Raw genomic sequence first — 17,967 nt, 5'->3', positions numbered from 1 at the left:
CCCTGATGCGGGGGCTCAAGCCCATCCCAGTGGCCACTGCCGATGCAGGCTGTGGGCTTCCCCTCTCCTCACTGCCTCCCAAGGCTGGGTTCAGTTACTGAACTGGTGGTGTTGTAGGCATCAGTCAGTGAAATTGCTTGTCTCAGCACACAGCCAAGTGTTCTGTAACACAGTGAGAGGCAGGGAAATGATGATGAATGGCCTTCAGTCAAGTCCTCTTAATAGGAAACATGACCTCGGGATCAGAATTTTTTCCCTGGAAGAATTCTGAATCTCAGTCTCTCTTCAGGATGTCTTCCTTCAAGAGAGACAGGGGAGTGACTTTTCCTGTCTCTTTCCAGAAACGAAATCAGATTTGGCTGTGAGGCTGGTGAATGGAGGTGACAGGTGCCAGGGCCGGGTGGAGGTCCTGTACCGAGGCTCCTGGGGCACCGTATGTGATGACGACTGGGACACCAATGACGCCAATGTGGTCTGCAGGCAGCTGGGCTGTGGCTGGGCCTTGTCTTCTCCAGGAAGTGCCTGGTTAGGTCAGGGCTCAGGGCCTATTGTCCTGGACAATGTGGACTGCTCAGGACATGAGTCCTACCTGTGGAGCTGCCCCCACAATGGCTGGAACTCCCACAACTGTGGACACAGCGAAGACGCCAGTGTCATCTGCTCAGGTGGGTCTCACATAAGCCATGTTGCCCCTCTGGTGTGTGGTTTCCTTCACATTCAGATCCCCTCTCAAAACATTTTCTACATTTCTCACTTATTTTAATCACCTTCTCTCTCTGCTAGCAGTTTGTATGAGCTTTTTTTTTTCTGCATACAGCAAACTGCATATATTTAAAGTGTACAATCTGATATTTTTTTCTGATTAGTAATGTATATATGGCAATCCCAATCTCACAGTTCATTACCCCCCAACCTCCCCTGCTTTCCCCACTTGTTGTCCATATGTTTGTTCTCTACATCTGTGTCTATTTCTGCCTTGCAAACCGATTGGTTTGTACCAATTTTCTATATTCCGCATATATGTGTTAATATATGATTTTTTTTTCTTTTGTTGACTCATTTCACTCTGTATCACAGTCTCTAAGTCCATCCATGTCTCTAAAAATATCCCAATATTGTTCATTTTTATGGCTGAGTAATATTCCATTGTATATATGTACCACATCTTCTTTATCCATTCATCTGTTGATGGACATTTAGGTTGCTTCCATGTCCTGGCTATTGTAAATAGTGTGGCAAGGAACATTGGAGTGCATGTGTCTTTTTGCATTATGGTGTTCTCTGGGTATATGCCCAGCAGTGGGATTGCTGGGTCGTATGGTAACTGTATTTTTAGTTTTTCAAGAATCCTCCATATTGTTCTCCATAGTGGTTATATCAATTTACATTCCCACCAACAGTGCAAGAGAATTCCCTTTTATCCACACCATTTCCAGCATTTACTCTTTGTAGATTTTCTGATGATGCCCATTCTAACTGGTGTGAGGTGATACCTCTTTGTAGTTTCGATTTGCATTTCTCTAATAATTAGTGATGTTGAACAGCTTTCCATGTGCTTCTTGGCTATCCATATGTCTTCTTTGGAGAAATGCCTGTTTAGGTCTTCTGCCCATTTTTTGATTCATTGTTTGTTTTTTGATATTGAGGTGCATGCACTGTTTATATATTTTGGAGAATAACCCTTTGTCTGTTGATCTGTTTGCAAATATTTTCTCCCATTCTGAGGGTTGTCTTTTTGTCTTGCTTATAGTTTCCTTTGCTGTGCAGAAGCTTTTAAGTTTCATTAGGTCCTAATTATTTATTTTTGTTTTTATTTCCATTACTCTAGAATGTGGATCAAAAAAGACCATGCTGTGATTTATGTCAAAGAGTGTTCTTCCAATGTTTTCCTCTAGGAGTTTTATAGTGTCTGGCCTTACATTTAGGTCTTTAATCCATTTTGAGTTTATTTTTGTGTATGGTGTTAGGGAGTGTTCTAATTTCTTTCTTTTATATATAGCTGTCCAGTTTTCCCAACACCACTTATTGAAGTGGCTGTCTTTTCTTCATTGTATATCCTTGCCTCCTTTATCATAGATTAGTTGACCATGGTTTATCTCTGGGCTTTCTATACATTCCATTGATCTATATTTGTTTTCGTGCCCGTATTGTCTTGATTACTGTAGCTTTGTAGTATAGTCTGAAGTCAGGAAGTCCTATTCCTCCAGCTCCATTTTTTCCCCTCAAGATTGCTTTGGCTGTTCGGGGTCTTTTGTGTCTCCATACAAATTTTAGGATTTTTTGTCCTAAAAAAATTGTAAAGATTTGTTATTCTAGTAAGATTTCTTATTTTGGTTTTGTAAAAAATGCCGTTGGTAATTTGATAGTGATTACATTGAATCTGTAGATTGCTTTGGGTAGTATAGCCATTTTCACAATGTTGATTCTTCCAATCCAAGAACATGGTATATCTCTCCATCTGTTTGTGTCGTCTTTGATTTCTTTCATCTATGTCTTATAGTTTTCTGAGTGCAGTCCTTTTACCTCCTTAGGTAGGTTTATTCCTAGGTATTTTATTCTTTTTGTTGCAATGGTGAATGGGAGTGTTTTCTTAATTTCTCTTTCTGATCTTTCATTGTTAGTGTATAGAAATGCAAGAGATTTCTGTGTGTTCATTTTGTGTCCTGCAACTTAACCAAATTCATTGATTAGCTCAAGTAGTTTTCTGGAGGCATCTTTAGGATTTTCTATGTATAGCATCATGTCATCTGTGAACACGACAGTTTTACTTCTTTTCCAATTTGGTTTCCTTTTATGTATATTTTTTCTTTGCTGATTCTTGTGGCAAGGACTTCCAAAACTATGTGGAATAGTAGTGGAGAGAGTGGACATCCTTGTCTTGCTCCTGATCTTAGAGGGAATGCTTTCAGTTTTTCACCATTGAGAATGATGTTTGCTGTGGGTTTGTCATATATGGCCTTTATTATGTTGAGATAGTTTCCCTCTATGCCCACCTTCTGGAGAGTTTTTATCATAAATTGGTTTTGAATTCGTCAAAAGCTTTTTCTGCATCTTTTGAGATGATCATGTGGTTTTTATCCTTCAATTTGTTAATATGGTGTATCACAATGATTGATTTGTGTATATTGAAGAATCCTTGCATTCCAGGGATAAACCCCACTTGATCATGGTGTATGATCCTTTTAATGTGCTGTTGGATTCTGTTTACTAGTATTTTGTGAAGGATTTTTACATCAATGTTCATCAGGGATATTGGTTTGTAATTTTCTTTTTTTGTGTGCCATCTTTGTCTGGTTTTGGTATCAGGGTGATGGTGGCCTCATAGGATGAGTTTAGGAGTGTTCCTTCCTCTGCAATTTTTTGGAAGAGTTTGAGAAGGATGGGTGTTAGCTCTTCTGTAAATGTTTGTTAAAATTCACCTGTGAAGCAATCTGGTCCTGGGCTTTTGTTTGTTGGAAGATTTTTAAGCACAGTTTCAATTCCATTACTTGTGATTGGTCTGTCTGTATTTTCTATTTCTTCCTGATTCAGTCTTGGAAGGTTATGCTTTTCTAAAAATCTGCCCATTTCATCCAGGTTTTCCATTTTATTGGCATATAGTTACTTATAGTAGTCTCTTATGGTGCTTTTTATTTCTGTGATGTCTGTTGTAACTTCTCTTGTTTCATTTCTAATTTTATTGATTTGAGTCCTCTCCCTCTTTTTTATGATGAGTATTGCTAGAGGTTTATCAATTTTATTTATCTTTTCAAAGAACCAGCTTTTAGTTTTGTTGATTTTTGCTATTGTTTTCTTTGTTTCTATTTCATTGATTTCTGCCCTGATCTTTATGATTTCTCTCTGTCTACTAACTTTGGGTTTTGTTTGCTCTTCTTTCTGTAGTTTCTTTAGGTATAAGGTTAGATTGTTTACTTGGGATTTTTCTTGCTTCTTGAGGTAGGATTGTATTCCTATAAGCTTTCCTCTTAGAACTGCTTTTGCTGCATCGCATAGATTTTGGATCATTGTGTTTTCATTGTCAATTATCTCTAGGGGTTTTTTGATTTCCTCTTTGATTTCTTCAGTGATCTCTGGGCTATGTAGTAGTGTACTGTTTAGCCTCCATGTGTTTGTGTTTTTTGCAGTTTTTTTTTCTGTAATTGATTTCTAATCTCATAGCATTGTGGTCAGAAAAGATGCTTGATATGATTTCAATGTTCTTAAATTTACCAAGGCTTGATTTCTGACCCACAATGTGATCTATCCTGCAGAATGTTCCGTGTGCACTTGAGAAGAATGTGTAATCTGCTGTTTTTGGATGTAATGTCCTATAGATATATACTAAACCTAGCTGGCTTATTGTGTCATTTAAAGCTTGTCTTTTCTTATTAATTTTCTGTCTGGATGATCTGTCCATTGGTGTAAGTGGGGTGTTAAAGTCCCCCACTATTATTGTTTTACTGTTGATTTCCTGTTTCACAGTTGTTAGCCTTTGCCTTATGTATTGTGGTGTTCCTATATTGGGTGCATATATATTTATAATTGTTATCTCCTCTTCTTGGATTGATTCCTTGATCTTTATGTAATATCCTTTCTTGTCTCTTGTAACATTTTTTATTTGAAAGTCTATTTTATCCGATATGAGTATTGCTACTCCAGCTTTCTTTTGATTTTCATTTGCATGGAATATCTTTTTCCATCCCCTCACTGTCAGTCTGTATGTGTCCCTAGGTCTGAAGTGGGTCTCTTGTAGACAGCATATATATGGGTCTTGTTTTTGTATCCATTCAGCCAGTCTATGTCTTTTGGTTGGTGCATTCTGTCCATTTATATTCAAGGTAATTATTGATATGTATGTTCCTATTACCATTTTCTTAATCATTTTGTTGTTGTTTTTGTAGGTCCTTTTCTTCTCTTATGTTTCCTGCTTAGAGAAGTTCCTTTAGCATTTGTTGTAGGGCTGGTTTGGTGGTGCTGAATTCCCTTAGCTGTTGCTTGTCTGTAAAGCTTTTGATTTCTCCCTTGAATCTGAATGAGATCCTTGCTGAGTAGAGTATTCTTGGTTGTAGGTTCTTCCCTTTCATCACTTGAAATATATCATGCCACTTCCTTCTGGCTTGCAGAATTTCTGCTGAGAAATCAGCTGTTAACCTTATGGTAGTTCCCTTGTATGTTATTTGTCATTTTGCCCTTGTTGCTTTTAATATCTTTTCTCTGTCTTTAATTTTTGTCAATTTGACTACTATGGGTCTTGGCGTGTATCTCCTTGGATTTATTCTGCCTGGAACTCTCTGTGCTTCCTGGACTTGGATGGCTATTTCCTTTCCCATGTTAGGGAGTTTTCGACTATAATCTCATCCAATATTTTCTCAGGTCCTTTCTCTCTTTCTCCTTCGGGGACCCCTATAATGCGAATGTTGGTGTGTTTAACGTTGTCTCAGAGGTCTCTTAGGCTGTCTTCAGCTCTTTTCATTCTTTTTTCTTTATTCTTTTCTGCATCCGTGATTTTCACCATTCTGTCTTCCAGGTCCCTTATTTACCCTTCTGCCTCCGTTAATCTGCTATTGGTTCCTTCTAGTGTATTTTTCATTTCAGTTATTGTGTTGCATATCTCTGTTTGTTTGTTCTTTAATTCTTCTAGGTCTTTGTTAAACTTTTCTTCCATCTTTTTTCGTCTTTGCACCAAGTGTTTTTTCAAAGTCCTGGATCATCTTCACCATAATTATTCTGAAATGTTTTTTTTCTGGAAGGGTGCCTATCTCCACTTGATTTAATTGTTTTTCTGGGGCTTTATCTTGTCCCTTCATCTGGTATAAACTCCTCTGCCATTTCATTTTCTCTATCTTTCTGTGGCTGTGGTTTTCAGTTCCACAAAATGAAATACTGCTGATACTGCTTGATACTGCTGTCTCCTCTCTTGGGGAGGAAGGTATCTAAGAGGCTCTTGTGTTCTTCCCAATGGGATGGACTGATGGTGGGTAGGGCTGGGTGGGCAGAGCTCAGTAAAACTTTAATCTGATTTGGAGGGCAGAGCTTAGTAAAACTTTAATCTGCTTGTCCCACCAATGGATGGGGCTGTGTTCCTGCCCTATTTGTTGTTTGGTCTGAGGCTACCCAGCACTGGAGCTTACAGGCTCTTTGGTGGGGCTAATGACACATGGATTCTGGGAGGGTTCATGCCAATGAGCACTTCCCAGAACCCCTGCTGCCAGTGTCCTTGCTCCTGCAGTGAGCCACAGCTGCTCCTACCGCTATATGCAACCCTCCCACACTAGCAGGTAAATCTGGTTCAGTCTCCTATGGGGTCACTGTTCCTTCCCCCTGGGTCCTGTGCACATGCTATTTTTTGTGTGCCCTCTAAGAGTGGAGTCTCTGTTTCCCCAGTCCTATGGGGGTCCTGCAATCAAATTATACTGGCTTTCAAAGTCTGAATCTCTGGAGATTCCTCCTCTGGTTGCCAGACCCCCAGGTTGTGAAGCCTGATGTGGGGCTCAGAACCCTCACTTTAGTGGGTGGACTTCTGTGGTATAACTATTCTCCAGTTTGTGAGTCACCCACCCAGAATTTATGGGACTTGATTTTAAACAAATGCCCCCCCCCCAACACCGTCTCATTGTGGCTTCTCCTTTGTATCTGAATGTGGGGTGTCTTTTTTTGGTGAGTTCCTGTGTCTTCCTGTTGATTATTGTTCAGCAGTTAGTTGTAATTTCGGTGCTTTTGCAAGAGGGAGTGAGCACATGTCCTCTGACTCTGCCATCTTGAATCATCAGTATGACCTTTTGACGAGCTGTTAAACACAGAAATGATTAATTAGAACAGAGAACCAAATGGAAGGTGACATGAAGCCTTTTTCTCCATATCACAGGGCTGGCCAGAGGCAAGAGAGGACAGTTCCATCAGGTAGTCTCTGAATGGAGGTCATGGGCTAGGACTGCAAGTGGCCCAGGGTTTGATTTCTGAGCCCTGGATGGTAGCCCATCCAGGGACCTGGGATGCCCTGTCAGGGCACCAAGTGTGCTGTGAGCAGAACAGGGGCCCCGTATGTCCTGCCAGGCACAGCCTTGCCATCACCTCTGGTCAGGCCTCAGAGATCACACATGGGATTTGGACCAGGAGCTAGATCTCTCCATCTTGTTGCCTCAGTGGACCGAGAAAAGCTGTGAGGCTGACCATTGGTTTGGGTCCAGTCAGTCAAGTAGGTACGGAGCTAATCCCCTTGATGTTGGCAATAAGGGATGCTGGTCTGCCTGGACCTCTCAGGGGGAACATCTTTGGAGGGCTGAGGATGGCAGATCCCCCATCCCCTCCCCCACCCCCTGCCACTCCAAGTCAGGGCACACACACGGGGACTGAGTGTGTCACCTGCTCAGTGTCATCCCCCTTTGCCCCTGTTGTGCCCCTTCTGTGCCATGTGTCTTGCCTGCCTTCTTTCTCTCTCAGCTGCGTGGCCCCAGTCCACGCTCATTCCAGGTGAGTCCTGCTGCCTCGTGACTCCGGGTGTCCCTCCCTCCCCTCTCACCTCCACAGACGCCAACCAGTAGCCTAAGGAGGGGAGTGTGGACGTTTTCAATGTTTGGTCACCTACTCTGGTCAATCTAGAGTAAGCATATATTTCAAAAAGAGCCATTATTATTGGACCCTCTGGTGTACCTCAGAGATTTAAGGATACTGAGGCTACATTCTGTTCCCCCAGTACATTTGGTGCCAGTAGAGATCTGTCCTGGGGTCATTTCTGCTTCGAAGCATTGTCACATATTAAGAAGAGTTATATGTGGGGTGAGAACAGAGCTGTTTCATGTCTTACACCCCAGGTGGAGACTCAAAGTGATACTTCCCTAAAGAGCAGCACTCAGTGAGTAGAGCATGCTGATTGCTCTCGTGGTCTCTGCCAAGTCATTGCCAAGACATTTTGCGGACATGTGAGGGCATGATTTGGCTCATGCCAAGCTCTCAGAAAAGGCCTGTTTCTCCCTTAGGCAGGGGCATTCTGTGACCCCACACCCTAATCCTTGTTACAGGTGACAAGACCAACCTTGATTCTACCCAGCTTCTTTCTAATCTAGCCATGTTCCCATCCAGATTGGTCTTTTAGGAAAGCTGCTCCCTATGGTAAGCACCACAGGGATCATGCCAACAGTGTCAGTGCTCAACCTTCCAGTCAACGGGCCCAGGTGCAATGTCTAAATCTTGGGGTAAGCCTCCGTGTTCACCACCTCTGGTAACCAGAATTGTGAATAACCTTCACTAACCAGCTAGAGGATGTGTTAGTGAGGATGTTTTTGCTTGCAAGTGGTAGGATCCCAGGTTATGCTCCCTTATTTCTAAGGGGACCCAATAACTTATAACAAAGAAATTTAGTGGTAGTTCTGTCTTCAGGTACAGCTCGATTCAGAGGTTCCAAGACTCTCTATTCCGTTGTAATTTTCATGCTTCTCCTTTCTTATGTGTTTGGGCTTCACTCTCAGTTTGCTTCCTTTCATGGGGATAGGGGCCAGCCTCAGGTCTACATCCCAACAGGCAAGAGTCTATTTGTTGCAGCCTTTAGCTGACAAGTCCTGGAGGCACTCTGAGCAACCTGCTGGCGATAGGTGTCTTGTTCCCAGTCATCTCCATGTGCTCTGATGATATTCAGTGAGTCCATGGTTTATTTCAGAACCAGCCTAATATGTGGATTTGAAAGGGACATGAGTAAGAGCTCAGTGGAAAGCAAGCCTTCAGAACAATCTTAGGTCTGATGAGCTGGGGTCCCGATTAGGGGTGAGCAGGCAAAGGTGGCTCCTTGGTGGGGGCTGGGAAGCTGTCTCTGGGGGTACCCTGATGCGGGGGCTCAAGCCCATCCCAGTGGCCACTGCCGATGCAGGCTGTGGGCTTCCCTTCTTCCCACTGCCTCCCAAGGCTGGGTTCAGCTCCTGAACTGGTGGTGTTGTGGGCATCAGTCAACGAATGTGCCTAGCCCACCGCACAGCCAAGGGAGGGGAAATGATGATGCACAGACTTAAGTGAAGCCCTCTTGATTGGAAAGATGGCCTCAAATTAACATGTCTTTCCCTGGAAGGATTCTGAATCTCAGTCCATCCTCAGGATGTCTTCCTTCAGGAGACACAGGGAAGTGACTTTTCCTGTCTCATTCCAGAAACCAAATCGGGTTTGGCTGTGAGGCTGGTGAATGGAGGTGACAGGTGCCGTGGCCGGGTGGAGGTCCTGTACCAAGGCTCCTGGGGCACCGTGTGCGACGATGACTGGGACACCAATGATGCGAATGTGGTCTGCAGGCAGCTGGGCTGTGACCCGGCCTCGTCAGCCCCAGGAGGTGCCCTGTTTGGTCAGGGTTCAGGGCCGATTGTCCTGGACAATGTGGGCTGCTCAGGGCATGAAACCTACCTGTGGAGCTGCCCCCACAATGGCTGGAACTCCCACAACTGTGGACATGACGAGGATGCCAGTGTCATCTGCTCAGGTGGGTCTCACATAAGCAGGGTTCACTCTCTGGGGTGTGGTTTCCTTGTTCAACTCTGATCCCCTCTCAAAGCATTTTCTACGTTTCTCTCTTCCTTAAATCACCTTATCTCTCTGCTAGGAATTAGCATGTGCTTTTAAGAAGCTGCCTGGCATGGAGATGGTGAATTAGCACAGAAAAACAAACTGAAAGTTACATGAAGCCTTTTTCCTCCACGTCAGAGGGCAGGCCAGAGGTAAAAGAGAACAGTTTAGTCAGGAGGTCTCTGAATAGAGGTCATGGGCTGGTCCTGCAGGTGGCCCAGGGTTTGGTGTTTGAGTCCTGGACTGTAGCCCCTCCAGGGACCTGGGATGCCCTGTCGGGGACATAGTGTGCTGTGAACAGAACTGTGGCCCCATGTGTCCTGCCAGGTACAGCCTTGTCTTCATCTATGGTCATGACTGACAGATCACACATTGGATTTGGACCTAGAGCTGGACCTCTCCGTCTTGCTGCCTCAGTGGACCTAGAAGAGCTGTGAGGCTGACCATTGGTTTGGGTCCACTCAGGCCTCTATGCACACAGCTAATCCCCTTGACATTGGCAATAAAGGATGCTGGTCTGCCTGGAACTCTCAGGGGGAACGTCTTTTGTGGGCTGAGAATGGCAGAACATCCAACATCCCAACAATCAAGAATCTGCAACATTTTTTAAGAAATTTATTTCATGAAAGTAGAGTTGATTTACAATGTTGTGCTAGTTTCTGCTGTACAGCAGTGATTCAGTTATAAATATACATACATTCGTTTTCATTAGAAACTTCAACATATTTAGCTGTTTCCTGGTTTGTCATCCTTGCTCTTTCCCTCATAAGTTAATTGCACTGGCATTGAATGCCTGAAATTGAGAAAGGTGGAGGGGCAATGAAAAAGTCAGAGCTGCTCTCCTGTAATAAGGAAAGGAGGTCTAAGTGAATGGGGGTGTCAAGAGATGTTCTCTCAGGATAGAGCAGCTGAGGGAGGGGCTTGACAAATCAGTTTCTACTTTTAATTTTTAATTTTAATTTTTTATAACTGATCCCATTGTGTTCATTTTTTAAAATATTTATTTATGTTATTTTATTTTGGCTGCGCCGGATCTTAGATGTGGCACGCGGGATCTTCATCGTGGCATTTGAACTCTTAGTTATAGCATGCATGTGGGATCCAGTTCCCCAACCAGGGATCAAACCAGGGTCCCCTGCATTGGGAGCATGACTCTTACCCACTGGACCACCAGGAAAGCTCTCCAGTTTCTACTTTTAACCTTGGTCATGCACCCGTTCCTGCGACCTTTTATCCAGCCCTGTTCCTGTGCCCTGTGCAGTGCTAAGTCTCTACAGCTACCATCCCAGGGAATTCTGATGGCATCTTAGTCAACCTTGCTGCCTCTCATTTTAGGGGAGGAAATTGAAGCTCAGAGGGGCAGCAGTCCTCGTTCAATGACACACTAAACTCAGAGCAGAGCGTGGAAACCAGGCTTTTTCCTCCCGAACTCTTGAGGAGGCTCCCCTATCAGCTGCCCCAGAACATCCTTCTGTCCTGGCTGGCTTAGTGGTCTAGAGCCCTAAGCCCAGTCCTAATCCTGGATTTGGGTGGGGAAAAGGGTAAACAGTGGTCAGCATGGTTTTCTTTTCTTTTTTTTTTTTTTAAGGCAATTAGATGAATACTTTCCCTAAAGCAAACTGTGGACTCTGGGTGACAAGGACGTGTGGATGTAGGTCCACCAGCTGTAACAAGTGTGCCGTCTGGTGGTGGATGGTGACGGTGTGAAGGCAGTCAGGGCTACCCAACACATTCTTTTGTCCACCACAGAAACACATGTTCTTTTTTATGAATTTATTTATTTATTTATGTATCTATTCATTTATTTAGGTTATGGCTGCAGGATCTTTATTTTCAGTTGTGGCATGCGGCTTTTATTTGCTGCATGTGGGATCTAGTTCCCAGAGCAGGGATCCAACCCAGGCCCCATGCATTGGGAGCGCAGAGTTTTATCCACTGGACCATGAGAGAAGTCCCAGAAACACATGTTCTAGAAGCACTGTTCTTGACTAATGTGGCTGGGGGTGGGGTGGGTGTTGGGGGCCTGTGATTTGGGTGGGGGATGTTGTGAGGTGCTCCAGGCAGACCACCACTGTGTGCGTTTCTACACCCTGGGTGCACACCCCTCTCCTGTGGCAGTCACCTGTCCTTGTAACAAAATCCCTCAGAGCCCAAGCAGGACTATGGAGGCTTTCGATGACCAGGGCTGCCTCTACTCCAGGAAGCCACCGTCACCTCCCTCCTGGGCTCTCGGGCAGTGCCTTTGGCCTCTTAGGTTGTCCTCCTGCTGCAGGTGCCCCAGCTGGGCTAATGTGCTCTCTTTGCTCCTTGAATGTGTCCGTGGATACCCTTTAGGGGTGTCAGGTTACTAGGTCTGGGACTACCTGGTCCCTGCTCACACAGGGCCCCTCTCCTCTTCCTGGATCATTTTCTAACTTCTTCTCTACCTGTGAAGCTGGCATATTGCATCTGAGCTCCAGAACCTCTAAACTTTTCATGACTCAGCTGGGAGAGGAGGAAAGATCCCATTCAACACAGTGGCTGGGATGATGGCATAGGTGGGGAACAGACCTCATGAAAGTCCAGGGAAGTGTCAGAGGACCTGGCTGTGAAAGGGAAGAGTGTCTGGAGGAAGCAATGGAGAGGACCAGTGGGCGAGCCTGTGGGTGGGAGTGGGCAGCTTCCTCCAGCCGTGACCATGGGGAGCATTGAGAAACCTAGGGGGCAGGTCTGACCCCGCCTCTCCCACTTCCCTTCTGTGCTCCTGCCACAGCAGCCCCCTTCTCTTCTGTGTGCACACACATGGGTCTCATTTACTTGTCTGCTTGTTTAGTGCTTGTTTCTCCTGCAAATATACAAGCCCGCTGACAGCAAGGACCTATGTGTAGCCTTCCCAGTGGGGTAGGAAGTAGGCTATGAACAGCTGAGGAGTGATGGAATAAATGAGCTGCTGTAGAGAAATGTCTACCACACTCTCGGGAATTTGCAGTGGCCCTCCCAGCCAATGGGAATCATCCTGCAGCCTCTGGCTTCCTGTGCTTTGAAATTTGGGACCATTAGACCTCAGGGGCAGGGGAGCACTACCAGGAGCACCTCTCTGATCTTCAGTTTGGGTAGCTGGTTTCCCTCCTGCAGTATTTATCTCCTCTGGGCATACTTCTCTTTATTTGCTAAGCATCACTCCCATATTTGAAGATCAGCAGGACTTAGTGTCCCCCGTGTCCCTGGGCTGTGATCTGCTGTAAACTGCTGTGTATTTGTTCACAGGGACACACCTGGCCTGAGGATCCCCTCCACCCTGGATTCCTGATCCCACAGACCCACCCGGAGCTGAGCCTGGGGACCTGTGTGCTAACAGGCCCTGTAGCTGAGAACCCCTGCCTGGGAGATCAGATCTCTTTCCACTGCATGCTGTGCCTTCTTCCTCCCAGCAAGAAATACTGGGAACTGAGATGATAAGTCGGTCTTCTACAGGGCGGCAAATTGTCAGGCTGAGAACATTTCTTTGCAACCATTTCTGCCCTCCTCTGTTCCCACCCCCCCAAGCCTCCAGGCATCTCTCATCACTCATGTTTTCTCAGGCCCTGATGTGAGTCCCTCACTCCTTGCAGGGATGCTAAGTGAGTGACTCACCCTCTGGACCTCTCCAGGCTTCCCTGTTGTTAAAGGCAGAGGCTGCTGAGGTTGCAGACACAGAATAGGGGGAGATGGGGGGCGTCAAGCATGATGGCTTGAGTCCAGCGGGAGGCGGAGGCAGGAGCTGAGCCCAACTGGGTCAGAATCCACCCGCTGCTGGGTGCACTGCCTGGAAAGCTCATTTCAGGCTGGTCCCAGGTGACTGCTGCAAGTTATTTAGTCTCTTGGGGCCTCAGTTTGCTCCTGTCTGTGCCTCTCAGTAGAGCAAACACCCATCTTCCACCTAACCGGGTTTGACAATTGTTCCCACTTTGCTATATTTGCTCTTTTACAAATAAAAAGGAAACGCCCTACAAATATATCTGAACTTCCCTTTGGCCTCCTTTGCCCAATCCCATCCTTCCTGCCTCCTCACCCCAGGGGCACCATTATTATTAACCTGATATGTGACTTTTTTATACATTTATGTATGCCACATGTATCGATGGGCAATATATATTGTTTCATATGGACTTTAACAGCTTCGTTAATGGTATCATAGTGTGTATTTTTCTATAACTTTGTTTTTATACAACTTTGTTTCTTGAGATTTACCTTAGTATCATATGCCTATATCTGTATCTGTGGCTATGTCTATATGTGTACTTATATCTCTCCATCATATGAACAGCCCAGGGTTCATTGTTCTGTTGCTGACTGATAGACCTTCGTGGTGACAAGCTTCGGTGTCTTGATCCTTAAAGTGGGAACACCTTTCTCATACACTGTGGAGCCTGTGGGAGGGGATACAGGTGAGGGCACCTCACATGGCCCTTGGCCACAGAATCTTCTTAAGACGTACGTAAAGGGAGTGGTTTTCCAGCCCGCAGGTTGAATCCTATTGCAGGATACAGTGTGTCCAGTATCTTCCCCACTGTCCAGCAGTGGCAGCCTTTCTTGTTGGCCCCATAAATGGAGGGCCTGTGGCCCAGGGAACAGGGTCAGCACTGGGGGCTCCTCTCTAAGATTGGAAGGAATTTTAGGCATCATGTAACCCAATTTCTTTCACAAGGTACCACCCTGGGCTGTCCATTCCTTTCTATCCCTAAAAGGCAGATCAATGTTGTATTGGGATAAAATCTGTGTCCTGGTGAGTTCTACCTTTTTGCCCCAATTGTGGCTGCAGGACTCAGACAGGCCATCCCCCTCCTCTGTGAACCCCAACACGTTGCACCTTTAAGGGCAACAGCTCTTTCCATCCTTACTCCTGTCTTTCATTCTCTAGGTTAACCTCCCACAATTTAAGAAGGAAATGCAACCTTCCTGGGATGCATTTTGCCATCCCTCACCATCCTGGTCATCCTCTGAATATGTTTCTGTTTCCAATCTCAGATGAGAGATTCCTGGTGAGCTGAGTTTCTGCAGATGTCTTTCGGACTGCAGCATACCCCAGAAATGAGCATGGGGTACCCTCTGTGGATGCTCTTTTGCCTGAAGTAGAGACAACTTTGTACAGAGCATCTATTTTTTCTTTTTTTTTCTGCTCAGGCCCCTCTTCTCATCCACAACTTTTCTCAGAACTATCTCTTTCCCCAATTCATATGGAAAGTGCAGTGGGCATCCAGGCAGCTGTTTCTAAGAGCCATTTCCTGCTTGTTGGTACAGTGAGGGGAACAGGGCCCTGCAAGCTCTGAAAAGTGGTTAAGGCATCCACACCCCTCCTTCCCAAGTCCCCTGACACCCATTCTTTTTTAGGCAATTGACTCAGCCTTATGTAAATTGCCATACAAATGCAGTGTCAAGGTTTGGTTCCCAATTCATTGGCCTTTTAGGTTGGAACTAAGAGATTCTGAGTTAAGAAGCAGATGCAAATTAGAGAGCTGCTGACAGCCAGAGGTTTCCTTGATAAGCAGAGAAAATCCAAGGAGGGAGAGGGGGAAAACAAAGGAAGAGGCAAGTGACAGAGCTGTGACAGAGCAGAGATGAGGGAAGAGGAGATTCCCAAGCAGCCAGAGCCCCTGCTTCCCATCCCCTCCTGGGACCTGCTGTGTCCTGGACTTTGGAGACCATAAGCCACCCCGGATGCATAATGAGTCTCCCTCTGTGGGGGAGCTGCTGCCAGTTACTTTCTGTTTCTTGCAACCACAAGACTCGATTGATGCAAACTGGGAGCCAAGCCGACTCTATGGGCAGAACCGGCCATGTTATCCCCTGCTCCCTTGTCCCCTCTCCCTGTGGCCTCTATTCTAGAGTTTTCGAATGTCCACTATTGTACTGTGTTTTTATCCTAAGCCACCCCTATTGCCTTGGAAGGCAGTCTGGCACAACCCTGGAATCAGTGAAACACAGGAGCAGAGGGGAAACTCCCTGTTCAAAGGCTCAATCTGGATGTTGTTAGGGACCCATCCCACCACTTCATCTGGTCCAGAGAGAAGGAAGTCAGCCCCCAGCTGGGAAACACCTGTGCCTGAGCTATTCTTACAGGTAACACAGCCAGGAGAATTGTAGAGCCCAAGGTCTCAGGAACTATGTTGAGGTCTGGGTCAGCAACCACATCAGCCACCCCTAGTTACTGGAAAATTGAGTCACCTAAGAAGGAAGTTTCCTCGTTTCCCCATCCCTCCTCTGGCCACCCAGTGTGTCAGCTTGGAGGCTTTTGATTTCAGGCAGTGCCAAGGAGCAGTTCTGCAGGGGAGGAGGTGGGGCACCTTGTTGTGATCTAAGCTCAGCCACTTATTAGCTAGGTCAGCTTGGCCAGGGGAACCTTTAATTCTGTGTGTGTGTGTGTGTTTGTGTGTGTGTGTGTGTGTGTGTGTGCGCATGCGCGAATATGCTATCTCATAGAATTTTGAGAGGATAAAATTTTACAAAGTGGATTAAAGAGTTTTTGCCAAGTGATAATAATAATAATGACAAAATGGCTACCATGTGCTGAAGATGTATGTGTGTTGACTGTCAGTGTTGGTGAGAATGTGGACAAAAGGGAACCCTCATACACTGTTGGTGGGAATGTAAAGGGGTGCAGTCACCATGGAAAACAGTATGGAGGTTTCTCAAAATATGGAAAACATGAAAATGCCATATGATCCAGCAATTCCACTCCTGGATATTTATTCCAAGAAAACAAAATGGAAACAAAAAACTCATTCAAAAAGATACATGCACCTCAATGTTCATAGCAGTATTATTTAAAATTGCCAAGATATGGAAGCAACCTGAGTGTCCATCCACAGATGAAAGGATGAAGAAGATGTAGTGTATGTAGACAATGGAATAGTGCACAGCTATTAAAAAGAGTGAAATTTTGCCATTTGCAACAACATGGATGGCCTTGGAGGGTATTAGGCTATGTGAAAGAAGTCAGAGAAAAACAAATATTGTATGATATCACTTGTATGTAGACTATAAAAAATGAAACAAAATAGTGAATATAACAAAAAAGAAACAGACTCACAGATAGAGGAAACAAATTCATACTTACCAGTGGGGAGGGAGGAGGACAGGCAATATGGGGTAGTGGCTTAAAAGGTACAAACTGCTATATATAAAATAAATATGTGACCAGGATATATACAGCACAGGGAATACAGTCAATGTTTTATAACAATTACAAATAGAGTTTAAGCTTTAAAAACTATATTGTACACCTGTAACATATATTATTATACATTAACTGTACTTCAATAAAAAAAAAGAGGTGTGTTTGAAGAGGAAATTTACAAACTTACACTCAGCTAAAAACAACTCCATGCTTGTTTTGCTTTTGTGAAATATGCTTGCTGTGCCGAGAAAAACAGAAAAACAGGATGACCTAACAATTCAAAGTAACTTTACGATGTTTTGCTAAAAAATGGAATATTCTGCACCTGCTCTGTAAGTTTCTCTTTGGAAACTTCCATGCTCTGTAAACATGTGCAATATAAAAGTAAAGCTCACCCTGAGTTCCCGGCCCAGAATTTTGGAGTGTTATCTCGTCTGGTGCCGCCGGCTTAATAAACCTGAGTTCTCCAACCCTCCAAGTGTGGTGCTTGGTTTCTCGATGGACTGATTTCTGCAACATTTCTGGAGGCCCCAATGTGATTCCAACCACACAGGCCCCTTGAGCTGCCGGACCAGTGGCTTGGCCGAGTCAGAGTGAAGGAGCTCTGAGAGGAACAAGGAGGCGTGCCACCTGACGGTATTCCGGCTTCTCTTTCAGATTGGTGCTCCGACTCTCTGTTGGCTGGGCCTGACTGGAGTCATTTGAGGGATGGGCCAACTCACCAGGAATGGCCACAGGATCAGGTAAGGCCCCGGGGCACTGAACCCAGTCAGGTCCTGTCTCTGGATGGAAGAGGAGCTTGATCACCTCCTATGGTCTTCAGTAAGAAGACCACCAGTTAGGGACCTTTCCAGAGGGGGGAGGCACCCACCAGTTAGGGATCTTCCCAGAGAGGGGGGCACTGTGATAAACTCTGGTGTGAATGTGTGTGTGAGTGAGTGCCCTGGTTCGTTCTTGTTCCAGGGTGATTGTGTGGCTCCAATCTTGGTGGCTATGGAGTCTGAGTGGGCCCTAACTTGCGGTTCCGTGGTGATCTCATATGGCTCAGGGCAGTGTCTGTCTCTGGGGAACCCAGTCCCTCCCTGCGAGTCAGATTCAAGTCGGGACTCTATACCACCCGCCAAAGCTAAGAGGCACCTAAGTTCCCCATGGGGACGTGGCCAGGCAGGCACCTGAATGGTCTCCTCTTCTGAAGGGGCACCCATCCGTGTTTGTTTTGCGACACCGACACAGGGCGGGATCGACTGCGGGAGGAGGGGGGAGACAATTGATTACTGATTTGATTTAGCAATTGCGTATGTCCAAATGGCCCT

The 17,967-nt window shown here is 45.4% G+C and overlaps 1 protein-coding gene across 1 annotated transcript in view; it reads left to right on the top strand.

Moving 5' to 3' along the window:
* LOC130854174 (deleted in malignant brain tumors 1 protein-like) overlaps positions 1-17,967 on the top strand; it is a 46,623-nt gene that overhangs the window by 5,414 nt on the left and 23,242 nt on the right. Inside the window, exons 7-9 of the mRNA XM_057736937.1 lie at positions 342-665; positions 7,420-7,449; positions 9,113-9,436. Of these exons, the coding sequence (XP_057592920.1) occupies positions 342-665; positions 7,420-7,449; positions 9,113-9,436 (678 nt within the window). The remainder of the gene's footprint in view (positions 1-341; positions 666-7,419; positions 7,450-9,112; positions 9,437-17,967) is intronic.

This window comes from Hippopotamus amphibius, chromosome 5 (genome assembly GCF_030028045.1).
Source record: "Hippopotamus amphibius kiboko isolate mHipAmp2 chromosome 5, mHipAmp2.hap2, whole genome shotgun sequence".
Classification (NCBI taxonomy): Eukaryota; Metazoa; Chordata; class Mammalia; order Artiodactyla; family Hippopotamidae; genus Hippopotamus; species Hippopotamus amphibius.
Note: the sequence above shows the minus strand (reverse complement) of the source record. Positions and strands in the feature narration are given on the sequence as shown.